The following is a 21620-nucleotide window of genomic DNA, read 5'->3' on the forward strand; positions in this document are numbered from 1 at the left end:
TATGAAGAATTACAACACCTTATAGCAATGACACCAAAGAAGGATGTTCTTCTCATTATAGGGGATTGGAATGCTAAAGTAGGGAGTCAAGAGATAAAAGGAACAACTGGCAAGTTTGGCCTTGGAGTTCAAAACGAAGAAGGGCAAAGGCTAATAGAGTTCTGTCAAGAGAACAAACACTCTTTTCCAACAGCACAGGAAATGACTCTACACATGGACATCACCAGATGGGCAGCATCAAAATCAGATTGATTATATTCTCTGCAGCCAAAGATGGAGAAGTTCTATACAGTCAGCAAAAACAAGACCTGGAGCTGACTGTGGCTCAGATCATCAGCTTCTTATAGCAAAATTCCAGCTTAAACTGAAGAAAGTAGGAAAAACCACTGGGCCAGTAAGACACAATCTAAATCAAATCCCTTATGAATACACAGTTGAAGTGAGAAACAGGTTTAAGGATTTAGATTTCGTGGACAGAGTGCCTGAAGAGCTATGGATGGAGGCTCGTAACATTATACAGGAGGCAGCAACGAAAACCATCCCAAAGAAAAGGAAATGCAAGAAAGCAAAATGGCTGTCCAATGAGGCCTTACAAATTGCGGGGGAGAAAAGGCAAGCAAAATGCGAGGGAGATAGTGAAAGATACAGGAAATTAAATGCAGATTTCCAAAATATAGCAAGGAGAGACAAGAGGGCCTTCTTAAACGAGCAATGCTAAGAAATAGAGGAAAACAACAGAATGGGAAAAACCAGAGATCTGTTCAAGAAAATTGGAGATATGAAAGGAACATTTCATACAAAGATTACCATAACAAAGGACAAAAGTGGGAAGGACCTAACAGAAGCAGAAGACATCAAGAAGAGGTGGCAAGAATACACAGAGGAATCATACCAGAAAGATATGGAGGTCTCATACACCCCAGGTAGTGTGGTTGCTGACCTTGAGCCAGACATCCTGGAGAGTGAAGTCAAATGGGCCTTAGAAAGCACTGCTAATAACAAGGCCAGTGGAAATGATGATATTCCAGCTGATATTTTTAAAATTTTAAAGGATGATGCTGTTAAGGTGCTACACTCAATATGCGTCTTGAGATTTCTGAATTAACTCTACGTTGGCCATCAGGCACTGCCCGTTTTTAAATGTGGTGTCATTTTCTGCCTTTTCTGGAGGTATTTGAATTTCCGGGTATTGGTTTCCCTGAGTACAGGTTTTGGCAGTGTCCAGCTGGGTTGGCTTGGGGATTTCTGCCTCACTGTGCTTTGTGAATCTAAATTTGCATCTGTCCGTCTTGCATTTCTCTAGAAGTGGAGGGGGGGTTCCAATGTTTTCAAAGAGGCGAAATGTCCGTAGCCCAGTTCTCCACAGTTTGTCTTTATTTGCCAGTACTTGCTTTACTGCCCTCCAGTCCTTAAAGGTCACCACCACCCTGTTGTATATCTTGTCATATGGGAGAAATGTTATATTGCTGATGTTTTCTGCTCGTACGAGGTCTCTAATAGCGTGGTCAATTTTCATCCGAATATTGCCTTCCTTTTGTCTCTGCCTTGAATGGTATCCGTAATTATCAAAGGTTATAAAAACCAGTTTGTATTTATTTAAAGTTAGATTCCATCCATTCTGCAGAGATTTAGCGGGCGTCTTTTTGGATTGTATAGAATATTCACTAAATCCCACAGCCCTCTTGTGTAAGGTTGACCGCTTGGGCACCAAGAGATCCTTTCGCTTTTCCGGGGCTTTGCTTGGCGTTAACGTACATTCTGTCATATTTTGGAGCACTGAGGGAGTCTTTAGCTTTTCCGCGGCTTCATTTGGAGGCAGTATGAGTTCTGCTGTATTTTGGGACACAGCCGCAGATTGATTTATTGGGGTACTTGGTTTTTGGATTTTTTCCTTTATTATTGTGGAAGAATTCTTTGTCATGGAGTCCTCCAGCAATTTGAAGAGTTTTGAGAAGTTCATTTTCCTGCACTGAGAGTACAGATTGCCAGAGCGGCGGCCCATTTTAATGTTTTTGGTCTTTTTCTTTTTTTGTGTTTGACGTTTCCTCCTTAAGAATGATTTCCTGGCTACGTGGGTACTTTTCGTCTGACCTGTTATGGGGAGATTTAATTCCCTAAATTCAGTGTCTGGTTGTAACTTATCGCTGTTAGGGGCATTGCTGCTTGTTTCATGAGGTAGAAACATTTCTTGACTCTTAATTAGTTCAACTAAGGTGGAGAGGAGGCCCAGGCTCTCTGACAGAAAGTCTTTGACTGACTCAAGGTCTTTGCTTATCTGTGCAGAGTAGTTGCTGAGCAAATCTTCAAACATCCCAACTATGATATAACGAAGATTGTCCATAAATTGTAGCCCGGTGCTGCCTTGTCGTTCTTCTGAATCAGACGAATGAAAACCCCTTAAGTTCTCTCCAGAAGGGGAGGGTATAATGGCTGTGTTTGACTCATTTTCGGAGCTCCCAAGTGGCAATCCCTGCTCCTGGGCTGGATCTTGATCTGAGCAGGCAGCTTGATCCTCGTACCCCTCGTTAGCCAGCTCCGCTTGTTGCAACTCAGTTGCCAGGTCTATTGCAGCCCCTCTATCATCTATTTTATCCTCTCTCCTATCCCAGAGGTGGTCTACAGACCATTCGTGTGGGTGGGGGAGGGGATTTTCTAAATTTCCACATCCTTTTTTTTCCAACTGGAAAAAAGAGGGGATCTTGGTCTGCTTTTTATTTGGAGGGATATCCTTGTCACATAAGGGTAATATGCCCAGTTCTTTATAGCATTGCCTTGTCAGAACCATGACTAATTTCAAGGTGGTCAGAGCGACTTTAACGAGTTCACGGTTAATCTGACGGGCTGCAAGGAGGGGGAAAGATTTAAAGTTCCTTCTAACAGCGTCCTCCTAGCAACTCCCGGAATTTTTTGCTGATAAGACTGCTGGTTTATAGTTATTATTTCTGAATTGAGACTCTTCTCAGTCTCTTTATCAGCGTATTATTGTTATAAACGCTCTTACTCACGCAGACAAAGCGGAGGGATAGCTTGCCTTGACGCCATTATCCCGGAAGTTAATGCCACACTCAATATGCCAGCAAGTTTGGAAAACTCAGCAGTGGCCAGAGAATTGGAGAAGATCAGTCTACATCGCAATCCCAAAGAAGGGCAGTGCCAAAGAATGCTCCAACTACCGCACAATTGCGCTCATTTCACATGCTAGCAAGGTTATGCTTAAAATTCTGCAAGGCAGGCTTAAGCGGTATGTGGACCGAGAACTCCCAGAAGTGCAAGCTGGATTTCGAAGGGGCAGAGGAACCAGAGACCAAATTGCGAACATGCGCTGGATTATGGAGAAAGCTAGAGAGTTCCAGAAAAACATCTACTTCTGCTTCATTGACAACGCAAAAGCATTTGACTGTGTTGACAACAGCAAGCTATTGCAAGTTCTTAAAGAAATGGGAGTGCCAGATCACCTCATTTGTCTGCTGAGAAATCTCTATGTGGGATAAGAAGCTACAGTTAGAACTGGATATGGAACAACTGATTGGTTCAAAATTGGGAAAGGAGTACTACAAGGCTGTATATTGTCTCCCTGCTTATTTAACATATGCAAAATTCATCATGCGAAAGGCTGGACTGGATGAATCCCAAGCCGGAATTAAGATTGTGGGAAGAAATATCAACAACCTCAGATATGCTGATGACACAACCTTGATGGCAGAAAGTGAGGAGGAATTAAAGAACCTTTTAATGAGGGTGAAAGAGGAGAGTGCAAAATATGGTCTGAAGCTCAACATCAAAAAAACTAAGATCATGGCCATTGGTCCCATCACCTCCTGGCAAATAGAAGGGGAAGAAATGGAGGCAGTGAGAGATTTTACTTTCTTGGGCTCCATGATCACTGCAGATGGTGACAGCAGTCATGAAATTAGAAGACGCCTGCTTCCTGGGAGGAAAGCAGTGACAAACCTAGACAGCATCTTAAAAAGCAGAGACATCACCTTGCCGACAAAGGTCTGTATAGTTAAAGCTATGTTTTCCCCAGTAGCGATGTATGGAAGTGAGAGCTGGAACATAAAGAAGGATGATCGCCGAAGAATTGATGCTTTTGAATTCTGGTGCTGGAGGAGACTCTTGAGAGTCCCGTGGACTGCAAAAAAATCAAACCTATCCATTCTTAAGGAAATCAGCCCTGAGTGCTCACTAGAAGGACAGATCCCGGAGCTGAGGCTCCAATACTTTGGCCACCCTCATGAGAAGAGAAGACTCCCTGGAAAAGACCCTGACGTTGGGAAAGATGGAGGGCACAAGGAGAAGAGGACGACAGAGGATGAGATGGTTGGACAGTGTTCTTGAAGCTACCAACATGAGTCTGACCAAACTGCAGGAGGCAGTGGAAGACAGGTGTGCCTTCCATGCTCTGGTCCATGGGGTCACGAAGAGTCGGACACAACTGAACAACTGAACAACAACATGATATATAAGGTGAGCGGATGATGGTGGCTGATGTGTTTACTCACCACTTATAGATAAAGGTAAATGACCCCTGGGAAGTTAAGTCCAGTCAAACTTGACTATGGGGTGCAGCACTGGATCTCGCTTCAGGCTGAGGGAGCCAGTGTTTGTCCACAAACAGCTTTTCCAGAAATGCAATGAAACACCATGAAGGAAACCAGAGCTCACAGAAATGCCGTTTACCTTCCTAATGCAGTGGTACCTATTTATCTACTTGCACTGGTGTGCTTTTGAACTGCTAGGTTGGCAGGAGTTGGGACAAAGCAACGGGAGCTCCCCAGTTTAAATCACAGTGCCACCTGCTCCCTCACCACTTCCACAACATCTACCAGAGCTTGGATCGGGGCCTGGATGTGTTCATGCAACTACCTGCGCTCTGGATCTTTGCCCCTCTTGGCTAATAAAATCCAGCAGGGAGCAGATCTATGTGGGCCCAGGGGGTGGTCAGTGCCTTTTTATGAGAGGGGTGGTTCCTGCCAAGCTGAAGGCGGCAGTGAAAGGAGCGCTTCTTGAGACACCATCCCTAGATCCTGAGAACTTAAGCACCAGTAATTACCAGCCAGTTGCCAATGTCCCTTTCTTAGGCAGTGTTCTTGGGTGGGTGGTCGCTGACCAGATCCAGGAGCTCTAGATCCATTTTGATCAGGGTTTAGGCCTGGTTTTGGCACAAAGTGCCCTGGTCACTTTATATGATTACCTCTGTCAGGAGAAAACTAATCCTCCTTGATTTCTTGGTGGCTTTCCATACCATCGACCACTGTATTCCCCTGGAGAGGCTATCTGAGTTGGGATGCTTGGGGACTGATTTTCAGCAGTATGGGACCTTCAATATGAGGTCCCTCGAGGCTCAATTCTATCCTCCATGTTGTTTAATATCTATATGAAGCTGCTGAGTGTAGTACTCTGGAGTTTCAGAGTGTGTTGTCAGCAGTTTGACACACATAATGCTGTTTCTTTCCCCTGCGACCATAGCCAACCACAATCTATCTGGGATTTCTAAAACCAGCCCTCATAGTAGAAGAGGCAGCTTCAGTTGGTCCCAACCATTTTGTTTAGGGAATTTGTGTTTCAGATAAGAGACTGAAGTGGCAGGGAGACAGCTTAATTTGAGTCAAGAGTCTCTGGCTGTCCATTTTCAATTACTGAGTTTTACTGTATAACATAAGGAGAAAGTGCCCAGGAGCACACATAGGTGTGCTAGTCAGACCTCATACATTTGAGAAGAGAAGAAAGAGCAAGAGAAGATGCCTGCTGGATCAGGCCAGGGACCATCCAATCCAGCTTCCCGTTCTCACAGGAGCTAAGCAGGTGCCTGGGGGGAGCCCCCAAGCAGGACCTGAGTATCACAGCCGCCTCCCCATATGTGATTCCCAGCAGCTGATCTTTAGAGGCAATACTGCCTCCGACAATGGAGACAGAACGTCATTGACATGACCAGTAACCGTTGTCCTCCATGAATTGGTCACATCCTCTTTTGAAGCCACTCAGATTGGTGACTCCCACTGTGCCTTAGGAGAGCAAAGGTCATAGTTTACCAGTGCCCTGTGTGAAGGACTTTCTTCCAACATTCAGCTTCATTGGATGGCTCTAGTATTATGAGAAAAAACTTCTCCCTATCTGCTTTCTCCACACCAAGCATCTTCTCCACACATCTTCTGTACCTCTGTTGTGGCCCAACCCTGGCTTCTTCTTTTTCTGAACTAAAAAACTTAAAATGTTGCACCCCAGAGTGGCTGGGGAAATCCAGCCAGATGGGTGGGGTACAAATAATAAATATTATTATTATTATTATTAACCCTGTCTGCGTGGGAGAGTTGCTCTTGAGAACTTCATCTGGACCTTTTCCAGCTCTACAATATCCTTTTTGAGGTCAGGTGATATACCAAGTGTGGTTGCAGCATAGTTTTGTATAACTGCATTATGATATTGACAGTTTTATTTTCCATTCCTTTCTTAAGGTTAGAATTCAAATTAGGCCCTTCTCCCACACTTTGTTTAAGGTTTCCAATACCAACAACCTCAATAATAACACTCACCATCAACAAAAAGAGATCATCAGTAACCAGAGACTCCGTTCATTTTTTTATTTCCCAGAGCTGCCCTGGGAGAGGGGAAAGACAGCACCAGGGAAAGGGCAGCTGGGAGGTTTCTGTATTAAAATAGCATCTTCATAAAACATGCAGCTGACTTAGACATGCACCTCTCTTGCCCCTCCCCTGCACAGTCCAGTTGAGGTTGGGGATCCAAACCAGGAGGGCAGCAGCCATCTGTAGCAAGTTTCCCACCTGGCTGCTGTTGCTGCCCCTGCTAAAAGTGAAATGCAAGACTGGGCAAATAGAACAGGGGGAGGCTGGGAAACAGATCCTTTCTCCATGTAATGGATTCTTCTCCAACACTTGCTTCACTAGCCTGAAACTGCTTCCCATTCCATTATTGGCTGATGTTTGCAAATGCTTGGCATATCCCAAGGCCCTGCAAATAGGAGGACAAGGTTTCCCCTTCTTCCAGCTTCTTTGTGGAGGAAGGGAACTTCTCTGAAGCCCCTGTGACATCGCAAAGGCAAGGATGTGGATGTGTGGGATGTGGATCCGTGAGGCCTGGGAGAGACGGTCACCCTGCAAGGCGTTCCGCATTTGCGTCGGGGTGGTGGATGCAATATGGCAAGGGGCACAGCTGGCACCCACTACTGGGGAAGGCCTAGGAAGAAGTCTCCCCCCTTCTGCTCAGACAGGTGCATTTTCCAGGGAGCTGGGGGTGGGGTAGCCGACCACCCCCCTGTCCTACCATACTTCTTATGCTCAGTCCTCCCTTCCCATACACATCTCTGTGGGGTCGGTCCATCTCTCCTTCTGGTTGCCTGTCCAAATACCGGTAGCTCCTGCTCCTGACCAATGGCAGGGGTGCGGGGAGGGAATAACACTGCTAAGGGTCTCCCAAGGTCCTTGCCCCATAACTACCCTAACTACCGTCCCACAGACCCCACCCACCCCTTCCAAGAGCAAAGAAGGCATCAGAATATGGGATTGGGGAAGCAGGGGCCATTATTCCTCCACCTCCGTGACTTCCTCTGTCTTGTTCTGCTGCTCCTGCTCCAAACGTTCGGGCAGCCTGGGTGCCTCAATGGTGACCTCATGAGCAACGCTCATGGAGGAACGGGGAGTCACGGGCAGACGGCCTCCAGCATCAGGAGCCCGGAGACGTTGCATGAATGTAGTAACACGAATGGCTTTCTGCAAAGAGAAGAGCAATGTCAAAGATTGGCCCCCCAGTTTTTCCTGAGTGTCCTGGTGACAAGGGGTACGACAGGCAGAGATATTGCTAGCCTAGGCTGCCAAAACTGGTAAGCAGGACAAAGCACAGCGCCAACTCTGACCCGCTTGCAATGGTTGCAGGGAAGCTGTCTACAGATTTCCTGGAACCATTGGCTTTGAAAAACACATCACGTCACATTGAATGGGGTTGCTGATGCCTAGGGAAAGACTGAAGAGCCTCAGACTCAGCTAGCTCATCCTTCTCCTTTCACCCTGAGCTTGAGGCCGGAGCCACAACAGCGTGCTCTGAAATGGAAAGGTCCGTCCCATAGGCCTGGCCAGCACTTCATGTCAACTTAGTCTGTGCCCCAGAACACTTCCTGGTTCCCTAGACTCCCCTGCAGTATCTGCTGCCTGCAACATCATAATTCCTATTACTGCCTAGATCAGAGGACTTCAGCCTGTGGGTCATGAGGCAGCACCAAGTGGGTCATGGTAAAATTGTTGCTGCCCAGTTGAATTCCAGCTAAGACTGACTGGACCAAAGAAGCACCACATGCAGTGTCTGGGCCAGGACACATTCTTCACACGGGACACTAATCTTGTCGATTTCCACAAGTGCTGTACTATTTCAGGAGAAAGGCATGAGCTGTTTTAATTATTATTATTATTTATTTATTTATTTATACCCCGCCCATCTCGCTGGGTCTCCCCGGCCACTCTGGGCGGCCTCCAACAAATATTAAAATACAATACAAAGTCACAATAAGATACATATTTCTGACTGATCCCACACCCTTCTTCCTCCAACTCTGCCTCTGGTGAGGGAGCTGCATTTGGAGGCAGGGGACTCTGATCAAAATTGCTGGATTTCAATAGCTTCTCAGCCTTTTGGCTAAGATAAAGTGGCTGACCACTGCTCTCTACTCCCCTTCCTTCCCCACAGCACCACCATGTGACATGCGACTCACTCACCCTCCATTTGGCCTTGGCAAAGTTCTTTTCAATCTGGGCGCAGACCCCTTCCTTGAGGTTCTTTTCAGAGGCAATGTTTCCAGATATCCTGACAGGTAAAGAAGGTAGAATTGCAGGTGAGAGAGTGTAGGTTTTCAATAATACAGGGACAATGCGGTTTTTTTTACCACCTGGTTTTCCTAGTGTTCTTACACAAGAACCAGAAAGAAGAAAAGGGCTTTGGGGACACCTGCAAGGTTGTGGAAGGCATGTTTAGTTAGTATCCTGCCTCTCTACCAAATGGAATACTGTAGTAAAAAAACAAACAGACAGACAGTGAACACCAATGACTACATACAGCTTATGGGCCAAAGGCCTATCTAAATGAAAATGTATTTGCTAGCAGAACCTGGGAGCAGCCATTGAGGAATCCCTCTCCCTCCCAAGGTCTTGCCAAATTCAGATGTTAGCAGGTCAGAAAAAAGCCTCTCCCAAGGATCTGTACACCTGAACATACCTTATGGAGCCCCAGAGAGAGGCTGGATTGGATGGAGGCTGGATGCACTGATTGAAAGTCCTAGGCAGGAAACCAGATTCATATCCATTGCACAAGTCTGTCACTTCCAGAGAGTGGTATGTACTTGGGTATGTTATTTGAGATCAGAACATAACTGCAGCGACAAGGAGCACCTTGATAGGTCTCAAAATAGTGGGCCCTTGTCCAGGCTGTACAATGGGCATGCCAGGCTGAGCTTGAATGATACAACAAAGTGGGTTGCTCTCTCAGAAGAAGCATTCCCAAACATGGGAATGCCTCACATGCAGAATAATCCCAGGCATGCCTACTCAGAAGTATGCCCTGTTCAGTTCAACAGGGCTTACTCCCAGGTTTGTGTGCCTTGGACTGCAGTACTAAGGCAGTGTTTTGTTTGACTATGGCCCCATTATTTTATTATTATTATTATTATTATTATTATTATTATTATTATTATTATTATTAACATTTGTTAGTCCCACTTTGGTCTTCTCTTCCTAGAGCAGGAACACACACAGAGTGGCTAGTTCACCGCCATGTGCAAACCAGCACTTGCAGTTTGTTTCTCTCTCAAAAACAAAAAACACCACCAGGAGTGGAAGCCACTGATTTTTCTTGGCTTCCTGCTTGCCAGGGCAAACCCAAGTCATTTGGCTGCCTCAAATGGACAAAATAACACCCTTCCATGTTCAGAGGTCAGCTAGTCTTACTTCAATGCTAGTATTGGGATAATATGCTCTGCCATACCTGCAGGGAGAAGGGTAGTTATGAGGGTAGGCCTCCTGGCACACTCAGTTCACAAAAGAAGGGTATGTCCAGGGGGCTCAGGGGGAAGAGCTGCAGGGCCGTTCCCATTGCTCCTCAGAACCTGCTGCCTGAAGCCATTGTCTCACTCTTCCTAATGGTAGAACTGGCCTTGTGGCTCATAGTTCTTTCAGCAGAAACAGCTTATAGGTGCTGGTTCACACATAGTACTAAGCCAGTCACTCCAGTTTGTTAATGAAAGGCAGGAGGAAAATACGGATGGGGAAGAAATGGGGCAGATTATAGGCATGTTTTCCACACACATCCTGCTAGTATTGATAGAATTTAGTTTCATTCATAGTCATCTAATAAATGCTGCAATATGTAACAAGCAAACAGGGGCGTTGCTGGGGAGGGGCGGTGGGGGCGGTACGCCCCCAGTGACAGGGTGAGCAGCGGCGGGTGGGGGTGACAAGCGGCGGCCCCTCCCGCCACTCCCACGCGCCGCCGCTCCCTCCGTCACCCCGGGAGCAGCAGCACACGGATGGGGTGCTTCTGCCGCTTTTTTTCGGCGGGGGGGGGCCGACCAGCGAGGTGGGGGTCACGCTTGTCACCCCCTCCTCGCTGGTCACCACCCCCGCCGAAAAAACCGCGGGGGGGCGGGGAAAGCCTGGAAAGGAAGCAGAGCAGGCGCGTTTAAGCGTCACTCTGCTTCTTTTTCCGCTTTCCGTCGCTTTTTTTCGGCGGGGGGGGCCCGACCAGCGGGGGGGGGTCACGCTTGTCACCCCCTCCTCGCTGGTCACCACCCCCGCCGAAAAAACCGCGGGGGGGGGGGGCGGGGAAAGCCTGGAAAGGAAGCAGAGCAGGCGCGTTTAAGCGTCACTCTGCTTCTTTTTCCGCTTTCCGCCGCTTTTTTTCGGCGGGGGGGGGGGGCCCGACCAGCGGGGGGGGGTCACGCTTGTCACCCCCTCCTCGCTGGTCACCACCCCCCGCCGAAAAAAAGCCTCGGAAAGGGGGAAATCCCCCCTTTCTGTATACACGTGCGTCGTGACGTCATGCCCCTCCCCCAGGGGGTGCCTCTGCGCTGCCGCCGCCCCCAGCAGCGCAGAGGCTAGCGACGCCACTGCAAGCAAACAATTTCCCCCCATGCACATGTATGTTCAGGGCCTGGGGAGGGCCTCATGAATGGTGAATTCTCACCAGATATGTCCCAGTGCCTCCTGGGCAGTGATTCGTTGGTCCTGGTCAACTTCCATAAGCTGTGACACCAACTTTTTGGCTGCAAGGGAAGAAAGGAAAAGGGTGTTTGGTGGGAAACATTAAAGAAAGTGAACAATTGTCTTCTCTGTCCCCCGTCCCCTGTCCCCCGTGACCCAGAGCAAAGCTGGAATACACGTTCCATGGTAGAATGGACTTTTTGTTGTTGTTGTTGTTGTTGTTGTTGTTGTTGTTGTTGAGTCGTTCAGTCGTGTCCGACTCTTCGTGACCCTCTGGACCAGAGCACGCCAGGCACGCCTGTCTTTCACTGCCTCCCGCAGTTTGGTCAGACTCATGTTGGTAGCCTTGAGAACACCATCCAACCATCTTGTCTTCTGTCGTCCCCTTCTCCTTGTGCCCTCAATCTTTCCCAGCATCAGGGTCTTTTCCAGGGAGTCTTCTTTTCTCATACACATTCCATGGTAGAATGGACTTTACCATTTCAAGTAAGAAGAGGAGCATACATTTTGAATTCTCCCTTATGTATTTTTTGTGGGTGGATAGAAGACCAGCACTGTGAGGAGCGTGTGAGATACCCAGCCTCATATAACCAACATGCTTAAGTCTAATTAATGCATGAAGGGGTTAAGACCATAGAGTAAGCTGTCCTGCCAGGCTTACCGGTATATTAGTCTTGCACGTTTTGTGATTTAAAATCTGCTGAGGCTCTCTTGCCAAAGAGTACGGTCATACCTTAGCTCCCGAATGCCTTGGGAGTCGAACGTTTCGGCTCCCGAGCGAACGAAAATTGGAAGTGAGCGTTCCGGTTTTTGAATGTTCTTTCAGAAGCCAAAAGTCCGACAGGGCTTCCACAATCCTGCAGCCAATCAGAAGCCATGCTTTGGAAGTCGAACATTTCAGAAGTCGAACAGATTCTGTTCAACTTCTGAGGTATGACTGTACTTGCCCCAAACCTGGATCTTGGCATCCAGGGAATTCTCCTTTTATTATACCATATCTCTTTTCCTTTTAACCAAATCAAACCACACAGAAGATTGTGCTAGAAGTTGCTCTCCCCGTGTGTGCTTTCTTCGTTCGTTCGTTCGTTCGTTCGTTTGTTCATTCATTCATTTAAACAAACAGGCAGAGTTTTATATTAACAACCAATGTCCTTCCCACTTGAAGCCTGAAGTCACCCACTTTTCCATCTTGGGATTCTACTGTCTCATTCATTTGCATGCCTAGACCAGGCTAGAGGAGTCGGGTCAGAATCCAGTCAGTTCCCAGAGTCCTGGCCAGGCCTCCTTCTCTTACCGGCAAGAGAGATGTCATCCCAATAGGGGGAGTCAAAGTCGTAGTCCCCAGCCAGAATTTTGCGGAATATCCGGCGGTTGTGGCTGTTGCTGTTCTCATCGTCTGTGTCGTCGTAGAACGGGGGGTTCCCAGACAGCCTGTTTGGGGGGGGCAGGGAATGGGGGAGAATCAAAGCATTGCAAGGCAACAGAAGACTTGGACCCAAGCAATTCTGAATCCAGCACATCATGGAAATAATAATGTATTCCACCTCTCAGGGAATAGCCTCACAAGGCAGCATATAACTAAAGGAGACCCAGTGGGGGTAGAGTTGAGTGGTTAAAAAAATTAAATAAGAATACAGGATCATAAGGAAGCACCTAGTCTCAGGAATCAGTGGTAAAAAATGTGGCCCAAAAAAGGCAGACGGGAAGAAATGAGTCTTCAAGGAACATCTGAAGACCAGCCCTGAAGGCCCTGTGCTTTGTGTCTGCCAATCTCAGAGGCTGTACCTGTGGGTTGTACCAGTATGGCTAACCATGTCTGTCAGGCTTGTGAGACTGCCACTTTGGCCATTCCAAGGTTCCTTTCTGCTTGCCTTTTCACACACACACACACACACACACACACACACACACACACACACACACAATGCTAGTGGAACTCACAGAATAAACATGATAACTCCAACAGCCCAGCAGTCAACAGGACGTCCATAGCGTTGCCGAGCAACCACTTCAGGAGCTGTGGGGAGAGAGACATGGGTCAGAGGGGGGAAAACATTTAAGAGCTGGTTAAGATAAAACTAGTGGCATGAGGAGGCAGGGGCTGCTTTTCACCTTCCCAGCCACCCCCACCCAGCCAAGGCAGAAATGCAAAAGGCAATGTCTTCTTTGTCATTGTGTCTCTGTTCCAGAAGGACAGCGCTATCTGTTGAATTTTTGCCTGCGAGGGGAAAAGTGTTGGGCAGCCTACAAAGCTCCTAGTTTCTGTGGATGTGCCACGAAGGCCAGTTAGAGCTGTGCAGGGGAGGAGAAATCATGCCTCTTAGCTTTTAATCCAGCTCTGGGAAAGGGAAAGACATATCCATACCCAAATATTCAGGGGTCCCGCACGGTTCTGTGATGGCCCCGTTCTCGAAGCGTGAGAGGTAAAAATCCCGCAGTACCACCTTGGAGCGATTGTTCTGGTTGTAGTACATGAGATTCTCCAGCTGGAGGCAGCAGAGACACAGGTGAACAAAGTTAGCCATCATCTCTCCCCAGCCCTAAAACAGCACAGTGCAGTACAAATGTATTCAGGGCATTTTCTGGGCATTTTCCTTTTGTTGGAAGAGTGAAAGGACCATCAGAGGAAGGGAGGTCACTCTGAGCATGTCACGCCTCCTGGGATCCAGGAATCTTTCCTTACCTTGAGATTGCGATGAACAATGTGCAGGTTATGTAAATAGGCCAATGCCTCCAGCACCTGCCGGACAACATTGCTGGCATCCTTTTCCGTGTAGTAGCCCTGGTCCAGGATCCAGTCAAAAACATCCCCACCAGTGGCCCTGCAGGCAACACACAGAATCCAGCGTGACTTGTGGAATCAACGGAAATAAGGCAACACACCCCATTCCCTGCTGGGCACTGCTGGATTCGGAGTAGCCAAATAACAGCATGGATTGCAGAAAGGTGACAGCCCAAGTAATTCTTACTTTGCTCTTCCAAAGACTAGGACCCTGGGAGATCAGAGTTCAAATGCTGCTCACTCAGCCACAATGCTCACCTTAAGCGAGGCAGCCAACCTGACCTACTTCACAGGGTTGTTGTGAGGGTAAAGTGGACAAGGGGAGGACCATGTTTGCTACCTTGAGTTCCTTGGAGTCAAGGTGGGATATACAAGTATTAGAGATGTGCAAACATTCAGAGGCAAAAGTGGGCAAAGCAGCTAATGCAGATGTTACTTTTGCAGTTAAAAGCAGATTAGGCATGATTCCTGCTTGGCAGGGGGTTGGACTGGATGGCCCTTGGGGTCTCTTCCAACTCTATGATTCTATTATTCTAAATATGCCCCTGTCTAGCCTCCACTTGGGCAAGTGAGAGGCATTATCAGAGTTCAAAGACACAGCCCAACCAAGCAATTCTCAATACCCAGTCAAGTGCACACAAACGCCTAGCATGGTATAATCAGCTTTACCCAAATCAAAATGGCACTGGCATTATTTCTGTGATGGTAAGTTGTTTTTAACTGCTTTTAACATTGTACTTTAATTGTTCTAACCTGCCCCAAGCCCTTCAGGTGGGATGAGGGTGATGATGATGTTCAGGGCAGGTAGAAGGGCTCCTTGCCCTCTCAACCAGCTGCTTCTTGGGCACATTTGTGCCTGACATAGTACGTCTCCACCTCCCAGTGAAACTTACAGTTCCTGGATGATGTAGAATTCCTTCCTTGTCTCAAAGGTGTCAATCAGTTGCAAGATGTTGGGGTGACTCACCCTGGAAGAAAAATGCAGAGATGCATGAGCTCCTGTCCTGCTTCCTCCATGAGTATCCACTCCCCACCCCTCCAAACTGCTTCAGCACCAGCCCAGTCCTCAGTCTCCTCTCTCTCCTGATCTGACTCCTTCCACCATTCTCGCTGCCTGTCCCCTGCCAGTTTGTCTTTGTTGTTTGCATCAGAGGGACATTTGTGCAAAGACCAAGTCAGCAGAAATCCCAGCCAGCCCCCAAGGCCCTAGTCAATAATGCATGCCTGGCCTTTAGATGTCTAAAGAGGCTAAAACTAGCTCTGATGATGTGAGCTTGAGCAGGGAATCAAGTGCACGGCTTTGAGGGTGGCAAACAGAGATGCAGTGAGGGGTTGGCTGCTTGCAATTTGGGATGGAGACAGGTGAGGGGCTGCCACCTTTTCCTTTTGGCTCCCTCTGCCTTAGGCTTCTTTCTTTCTTTCTTTCTTTCTTTCTTTCTTTCTTTCTTTCTTTCTTTCTTTCTTTCTTTCTTTCTTTCTCTTTACATCAACCTGCCTTGCAGAAACACTTAAAGAGAAATATTAATATTCCTCCTTTTCCCCCTGGCAAATGCTAGCACAAAATGAGGGTGAGTGTTGTGTGAGTGCTCACCTGGGTTGGGCTGTGCAACTACAAAGCAGAAACAGGGATATTTTCCAAATGATTTGGCAGTTAACCAAGTTAAGGTGGTTGTTATGTACTGAGTTGAATAGGATTCAGAATGCAGCAGTCTGATTGGTCCGCAGGAGCCACCCAATCCAGCTCCAGGTAGAAGTGAATCCGCAACCCAATTGGCATACAGGAGTATCCCGGAATTAGCCAATCACGTGGAGCCCATTGTGTAAATAGTATATAAAGCAGATGTTTTGGGGAAACTGCATTCCTCGCCAGGGCCGTCTCGTCATAGATGCTGGGTGGCGCGGCGCGCCAGGGCGCCGGGCACCCCAGGGGCGCCCCCGCGAGCCCGCCGGAATACCGGGCGCCCCCTCCCCAACCCGTCCCCATGGGCGGGCGGGCGGGCTCCGGCAGGCTGGAGCGCTGGGAAGGGTGCGCAAAGCCCCGTGCCGCTCCAGCACCACGCCCCTCATAACCCTTCCTTCTCTGCTCTGAATTTTAGCTTCCTTGCTTGACCCTTACCAGGTAAAGGTAAAGGTAAAGGGACTCCTGACCATTAGGTCCAGTCGTGTCCGACTGGGGTTGCAGTGCTCATCTCACGTTACTGGTTGAGGGAGCCAGCGTACAGCTTCTGGGTCATGTGGCCAGCATTACAAAGCTGCTTCTGTCGAACCAGAGCAGCGCACGGAAATGCCGTTTACCTTCCCGCCGGTGTGGTACCTATTTATCTACTTACACTTCAACGTGCTTTCGAACTGCTAGGTGGGCAGGAGCTGGGAGTCACAGGGATTCAAACTGCCGACCTTCCGATTGGCAAGCCCTAGGCTCTGTGGTTTAACCCACAGCACCACCCATGTCCCGCCCTTACTAGGTAGGATAGATATATTTCCACCATCACCCCACCTGCTGCAGTTTTCAGAAAGTGGTGATTTTCTCAGCATGCAGAACTGGTGAAGGGAAAGCTTTATCTGTGGAATTTCTGCCTCATCGTGCAGCAGTGTGTATACACACCCATATACTGTATATAATTTCTTAATTAGAAAATGTTTCTTAAACCGATCAGCCTTCAAACCATATATCATAAGAGAGATGTTAAAGACCAGAGGAGCCTTCCCAGTGGAAAACCGCCGCCCCCAAACAAAGGGCAACCTTTTTGTACTGATGCATCTGCTTTCATGAATATTTTTATTCTCCTTTCATGTCTCCCAGTCTCCCTGTCTCATTTCCTCACAATCCTGGAGCTCCCCAGCCCTGACGCCTCACTTCCGTTGCTATAACTGAACATTTAGCTGCAAGCTTAACTTTGGCTCGGTGGCCATGAACTCGCTCCGCAGCCTGTCAACTTGGCAGTTTGCTGAAAAGAAGCTACAGGGAGTGTTATGATTTACAGAAGCACGGCTTCTTTTCCCCAGAACAGATAGATAGATAGATAGATAGATAGATAGATTGTCATTGTCCGTATATACACAGTATACACAACAACAAAAATCAAACACCCAAAGACCGGATTTACCATACACATTTGCACATATCTCCAACACTCTCATCCTTATTAAAACATAATCTATTAAAACATAACATAATCCAGAGTATAACATAACCTATTAAAAGCATAGCATAACCTAAAAGCCTGTCTCATTCCTTACTACTCACTACTTACTATTACTTACTACTGACCCTGAGATCATTATTAAGTGCAATCAAAGCTCTTGGATAGAAACTATTCAGAAGGCGTGTGGTTCGAGTTTTCATTATCATGTATCTTCTGCCCGAAGGCAACAGTTCAAAAAGGTTGTGAGCAGGATGGGTGGGATCTCTCAGGATGTTGTGTGACTTCTTCAAACAGCGAGACGTGAAGATCTCGTCCAGGGTTGGTAGTTGGAGCCCAATAACATTCTGGGCAATTTTAATTATTCTCTGTAAAGCTTTTTTATCCGTTACAGAGCTGCTCCCATACCACGATAGTATACTATAGGTTAAGACACTCTCAATGGTACTGTGATAATAGGACAGGAGTAGGTGCTGAGATAGATTCAATCCCCTGAGCATTCTCAGGAAATACAACCTCCCCTGCACCTTCCTCACAGCCATATTAATATTTACAGTCCATGAGAGGTCCTCGGAGATGTAAATGCCCAGGTATTTAAAACTGCCAACCCTCTCCACCTCCTCGCCATTTATGTGCAATGGTAAAAATACACTTTTCTTTCTCCTAAAGTCAATTATAAGTTCTTTGGTTTTTTTGGTGTTAAGCATAAGATTATTTTCTTTACACCATTGAATTAACCCCTGTACTTCTTTCCTATAAGCAGACTCATCATTCTCACTAATGAGCCCCACCACTGTTGTATCATCCGCAAATTTGATGATTGTGTTGGAATTATACAGTGGGGTGCAATCACATGTGTACAGGGAATAAAGAAAGGGGCTTAAGAGCAGAGAAAACACACGAGCTTTATACACAGATGAGGGCCAGGGAGCACCCAGGAGTTCCCTGGCACAGGCTTGCCAACTGGGGCTGCCTGCAGGATGGAGGGACCCTTGGCAAAGGGACTTTGGGGAGGTATTATTATTATTATTATTATTATTATTATTATTATTATCATATTTCTACCCCACCCATTCTGCTTACCCTGCCACTTTCCCTGGGAAAATCCACATTCAGATTTCCTTGGGGGAAAGCGGCAGGGTGAGGGCAAGTGTGGATGACTCCCAGCACACACACACACACACACACACACACACACACACACCACTCCTAAACCCCCATCTCAGGCACGTACATCTTCAGGATGAGGATTTCATTCTTGGCCGCCCTTCGCACCTTGCGCCCGTCTTTCTTGAGAAACTTCTTGCAGATATACAGTCGGTCTGTCTGGCGTTCACGGGCCACACAAATCTCACAGAACTCCTTCCTGTGGGACAATGGAGGGCAAAAAAGAAACCCACTTTCGCTGTGAGAACTGCTCTGTTGCTGCTAGATGAGCCGCCCAGGCTGCCTCGTTCAGCATCTTGCTTTCTCTAGTGGCTGGCCAGATCATGTCTTGGGGAAGCAAGCAAGTGGGGCAGAAAGGTGATAGTCTGTGCCCTGTTGCCTCAGACTTTACAGGGCCCTTTCAGCTGTCATGGCTGATAAACATTAATAAATCAGTTCTCCATGCTTTGGGTTGGGGACCACTTTTTGGAGTGTAGCATAGCGATTAGGGGAGGGATGGGGAACCTGTGACCCACCTGATATTGCTGGACTACAAGTCCCATCATCCTTGACCTTTGGCCATGCTGGGTGGGGTTGATGGAACTTTTGGAAGATACCCCATTCCTACTCTCAAGTGGTGGACTGGGACCTGGGAGACCAGGGTTCAAATCCTCATCAGCCATGAAACTCACTTGGTAACCTTGGGCTATCACTATCTCAACCCATCCTACCTCACAAGGTTGTTGTGAGGAGAAAGTGAGGACATGGGCTGCCTTTAGCTCCTTGGAGGGAAGGCATGAAGTAAATGCAATGACCAAACCAAGTCCAGAGGCACCCAGGCAAGTTTGAAAAATGGTTGTGGTGCATTGAAGATGCCAAATAGGCTGGTTGGACATTTGCTGCCTGTGCTGTCCTGAAGGGACTATCCTCTGGCCTTCAGCTGGTTTCTCCCAGCAGCCAGTTCATGGATCCTTCCCAGCCTAGGAGGCCATTTTGGAAAAGCCTTGCTCTTCTTCTTGTTGCTCACTTGTGGCAAAATGGCAGCCAGGGCATGGGCTAAAATGAGAGCAACGACTGCTGGAGCTGCTAACCGTCCCTAGCTCACCGGCTGTATATGTGCCATGCATTTAGAGCACACCCTACATCCCAGGGAATCTTGGGAACTGCCTTTGTTAAGGGTGCTGGGAATTATAGCTTTGTGAAGGATAAGCTACACTTCCCAGCATTCTTTGGGGGGAAATGTGCTTTAAAAGTACATAGCCATTATGTGCATCAGGGGTGCTGAAGGCCAATTTGAGCAGAGCATAGGGAAGGAAGGAGCTAACGGCTAAAGGGGTGGGCAGCCACAAAGCAGTGGCGTGAGAGACATGAGGCCAAGAGCTCTGTCCTACTGCCAAGTGCCAACTTCCACGTGCGCCAAGCAAGGGTGAGAAGATGCTGCAGCTGCTCTGAGGATGGCAGTGCAAAAGAGAAGAAAGGATGCAGCAGCTGTGCCAGAAATGCCAAAGGGCGCCTGGCTGGCTGCTGTGACAGGACATTCCAAATAATCACTAGGGGGGGCAGACCGCCCCAGGTTCCAGGGGAGGGGGGTGACTCTCAGCATGCCCACCCCACAACTCATAAGTTGCTCAGTGCAGCAGCTGGATTACACAGCAGCACACTTTGCTTTTTCCTTCCTGCTGGGAAGAGCCACAGAAGCACAGCTCTGCCCAGCCAGGGCTCCACCCAGCAGCCTGGCACATTTCACCAGGGCACTGCCCTCTCAGGGGGCACAAAGGTGCCATCTTCAAGGGGTGGCATTTGGCACCTCCACCTAGAGCCTCAAGCACAAGCCAGAGCAAATCCAGTGGCCTTCAGCTTAAAACTCACCACAGCATTGCAAAAGCATTAGCTGTGCGTGGTTTACTCGGTCCACCTGGACCTGGGGTACCATCCGCCCACACCCCTTCAAGTCACAGTGAGCGTTGTGCGTTCTCCCCCCCCCAATGCTTTGTGGCACCTCATTTGCATGAGGCTCATTTGCACGCCTCATTTGCATGAGGCTCATTTGCATGAGGGGCTCTTCATCCTGCTACCCTACTTACGCCCGCAGCAGCTGCCCAATCTCATACTTGTCCGTGATGTCAGCCAGGCTGTTGTAGTTCTTGTCATCCCGAAGTCCGATGCAGCCAAACGGCATCCTGAGGAAAAGCAAAGTAGGCTGAAATGATTCCCGGTGTAATCTGGGGACAGAGGGAGGAGGGTGCCACCATGCCAGGCCACTGGCACGTGATCTAGCCCCAAATCTTCCTTCCTTAGATTTCTTACCCACCCTTCACCACAAAGTCTCACATACCCTCCAACATTTCTCTGATGAAAATAGGGGTGTCATATTCCATAATAATATAACGATAATTTGCCACAGCCACTCTGGGTGGCTTCCAACATATATAAAAACATAAGAAAATATTTTTAAAAACTTCCCTATCCAGAGCTGCCTTCTGATGTCTTCTAAAGGTCTCCTTGGCTCAGGAGTCCCCTAACTCCCTACCCGCTAACATTTCTCCAATGAAAATAGGGACATCCTAAGGGAAATAGGAACATTCTGGGATCAAATCAGAAACTGGGTTGGCTTCCATAAAACTGGGACTGTCCCTGGAAAATAGGGACACTTGGAGGGTCTGGTCTCAGGGCAGGTTGCCACAATCTAATTGTACAGTTCCAAACAAGAGCAGAGCAGCCTGGATGAAAGAAAAGAGGTGGGTCTCACAAATCAAAAGGCCAAGCTAAAGAGGAGCATCTTGAGCGTAAGCTGTAGAGTGAAGATGCTAGCTGCACTTCCGTGGGAAGTCACTTCTGCAATGTAGGAGCTGCCACAGAGAACTAGCCCCCTCCCAGGCCAAGCTTCCCCAAGCTTCTGAGGGTAGTAGAAATACCGAGGGAATCTGCGTAACATTAAATAAGAATTAAGGAAACTTTTTGTTCTTGCAGCTGTTCGAATTCTCTGCAGCCCCTAAATATTGGAGTCCGAACATAAACAGGTCAGTAGGTTTTGTTTTAAGTCAACAACTTGAGTTTTGTGTGTGCAGAATTTAGCACAATGTTTTAACATGTGTTCTTTAACTTCCTAGGCTCCCTTCTAAAGAACTGCAAAGTGCCTATCACCCCATGACTGGCATACACACACCCCACGCCAGATCCATTCAACCAGAACCCCTCTTGCAACCCTCTTCACAGCATGGGTGGCTGTCCGGGGCCCCTAAACCTGCTCCTAACTGGAACCATTGCCCCTTTGTAAGGGAGGAATAGGGGTGGCGACACACAGAGGCACCTCCTGTTTCCATGACCCTTTCTCCTGTCAACGTTCCCTTC

General features: G+C 47.9%; 1 protein-coding gene across 2 annotated transcripts in view; it reads right to left on the reverse strand.

The window, feature by feature from the left end:
* Window positions 1-6576: 6576 nt before the first annotated feature.
* LOC117060948 (caM kinase-like vesicle-associated protein) overlaps window positions 6577-21620 on the reverse strand; it is a 54801-nt gene continuing 39757 nt past the window's right edge. For both annotated transcript variants that reach the window (XM_033173563.1, XM_033173565.1), the window contains exons 2-11: window positions 20354-20449; window positions 18358-18489; window positions 14874-14948; window positions 13882-14020; window positions 13564-13684; window positions 13140-13215; window positions 12493-12629; window positions 11182-11260; window positions 8724-8811; window positions 6577-7727 (exon numbers count right to left, since the gene is read on the reverse strand). In XM_033173563.1, the coding sequence (XP_033029454.1) occupies window positions 7539-7727; window positions 8724-8811; window positions 11182-11260; window positions 12493-12629; window positions 13140-13215; window positions 13564-13684; window positions 13882-14020; window positions 14874-14948; window positions 18358-18489; window positions 20354-20448 (1131 nt within the window). In that variant the 5' untranslated portion in view covers window position 20449 and the 3' untranslated portion in view covers window positions 6577-7538. The remainder of the gene's footprint in view (window positions 7728-8723; window positions 8812-11181; window positions 11261-12492; window positions 12630-13139; window positions 13216-13563; window positions 13685-13881; window positions 14021-14873; window positions 14949-18357; window positions 18490-20353; window positions 20450-21620) is intronic.

The sequence above is a fragment of the Lacerta agilis genome, chromosome 16 (assembly GCF_009819535.1).
Source record: "Lacerta agilis isolate rLacAgi1 chromosome 16, rLacAgi1.pri, whole genome shotgun sequence".
Lineage (NCBI taxonomy): Eukaryota > Metazoa > Chordata > Lepidosauria > Squamata > Lacertidae > Lacerta > Lacerta agilis.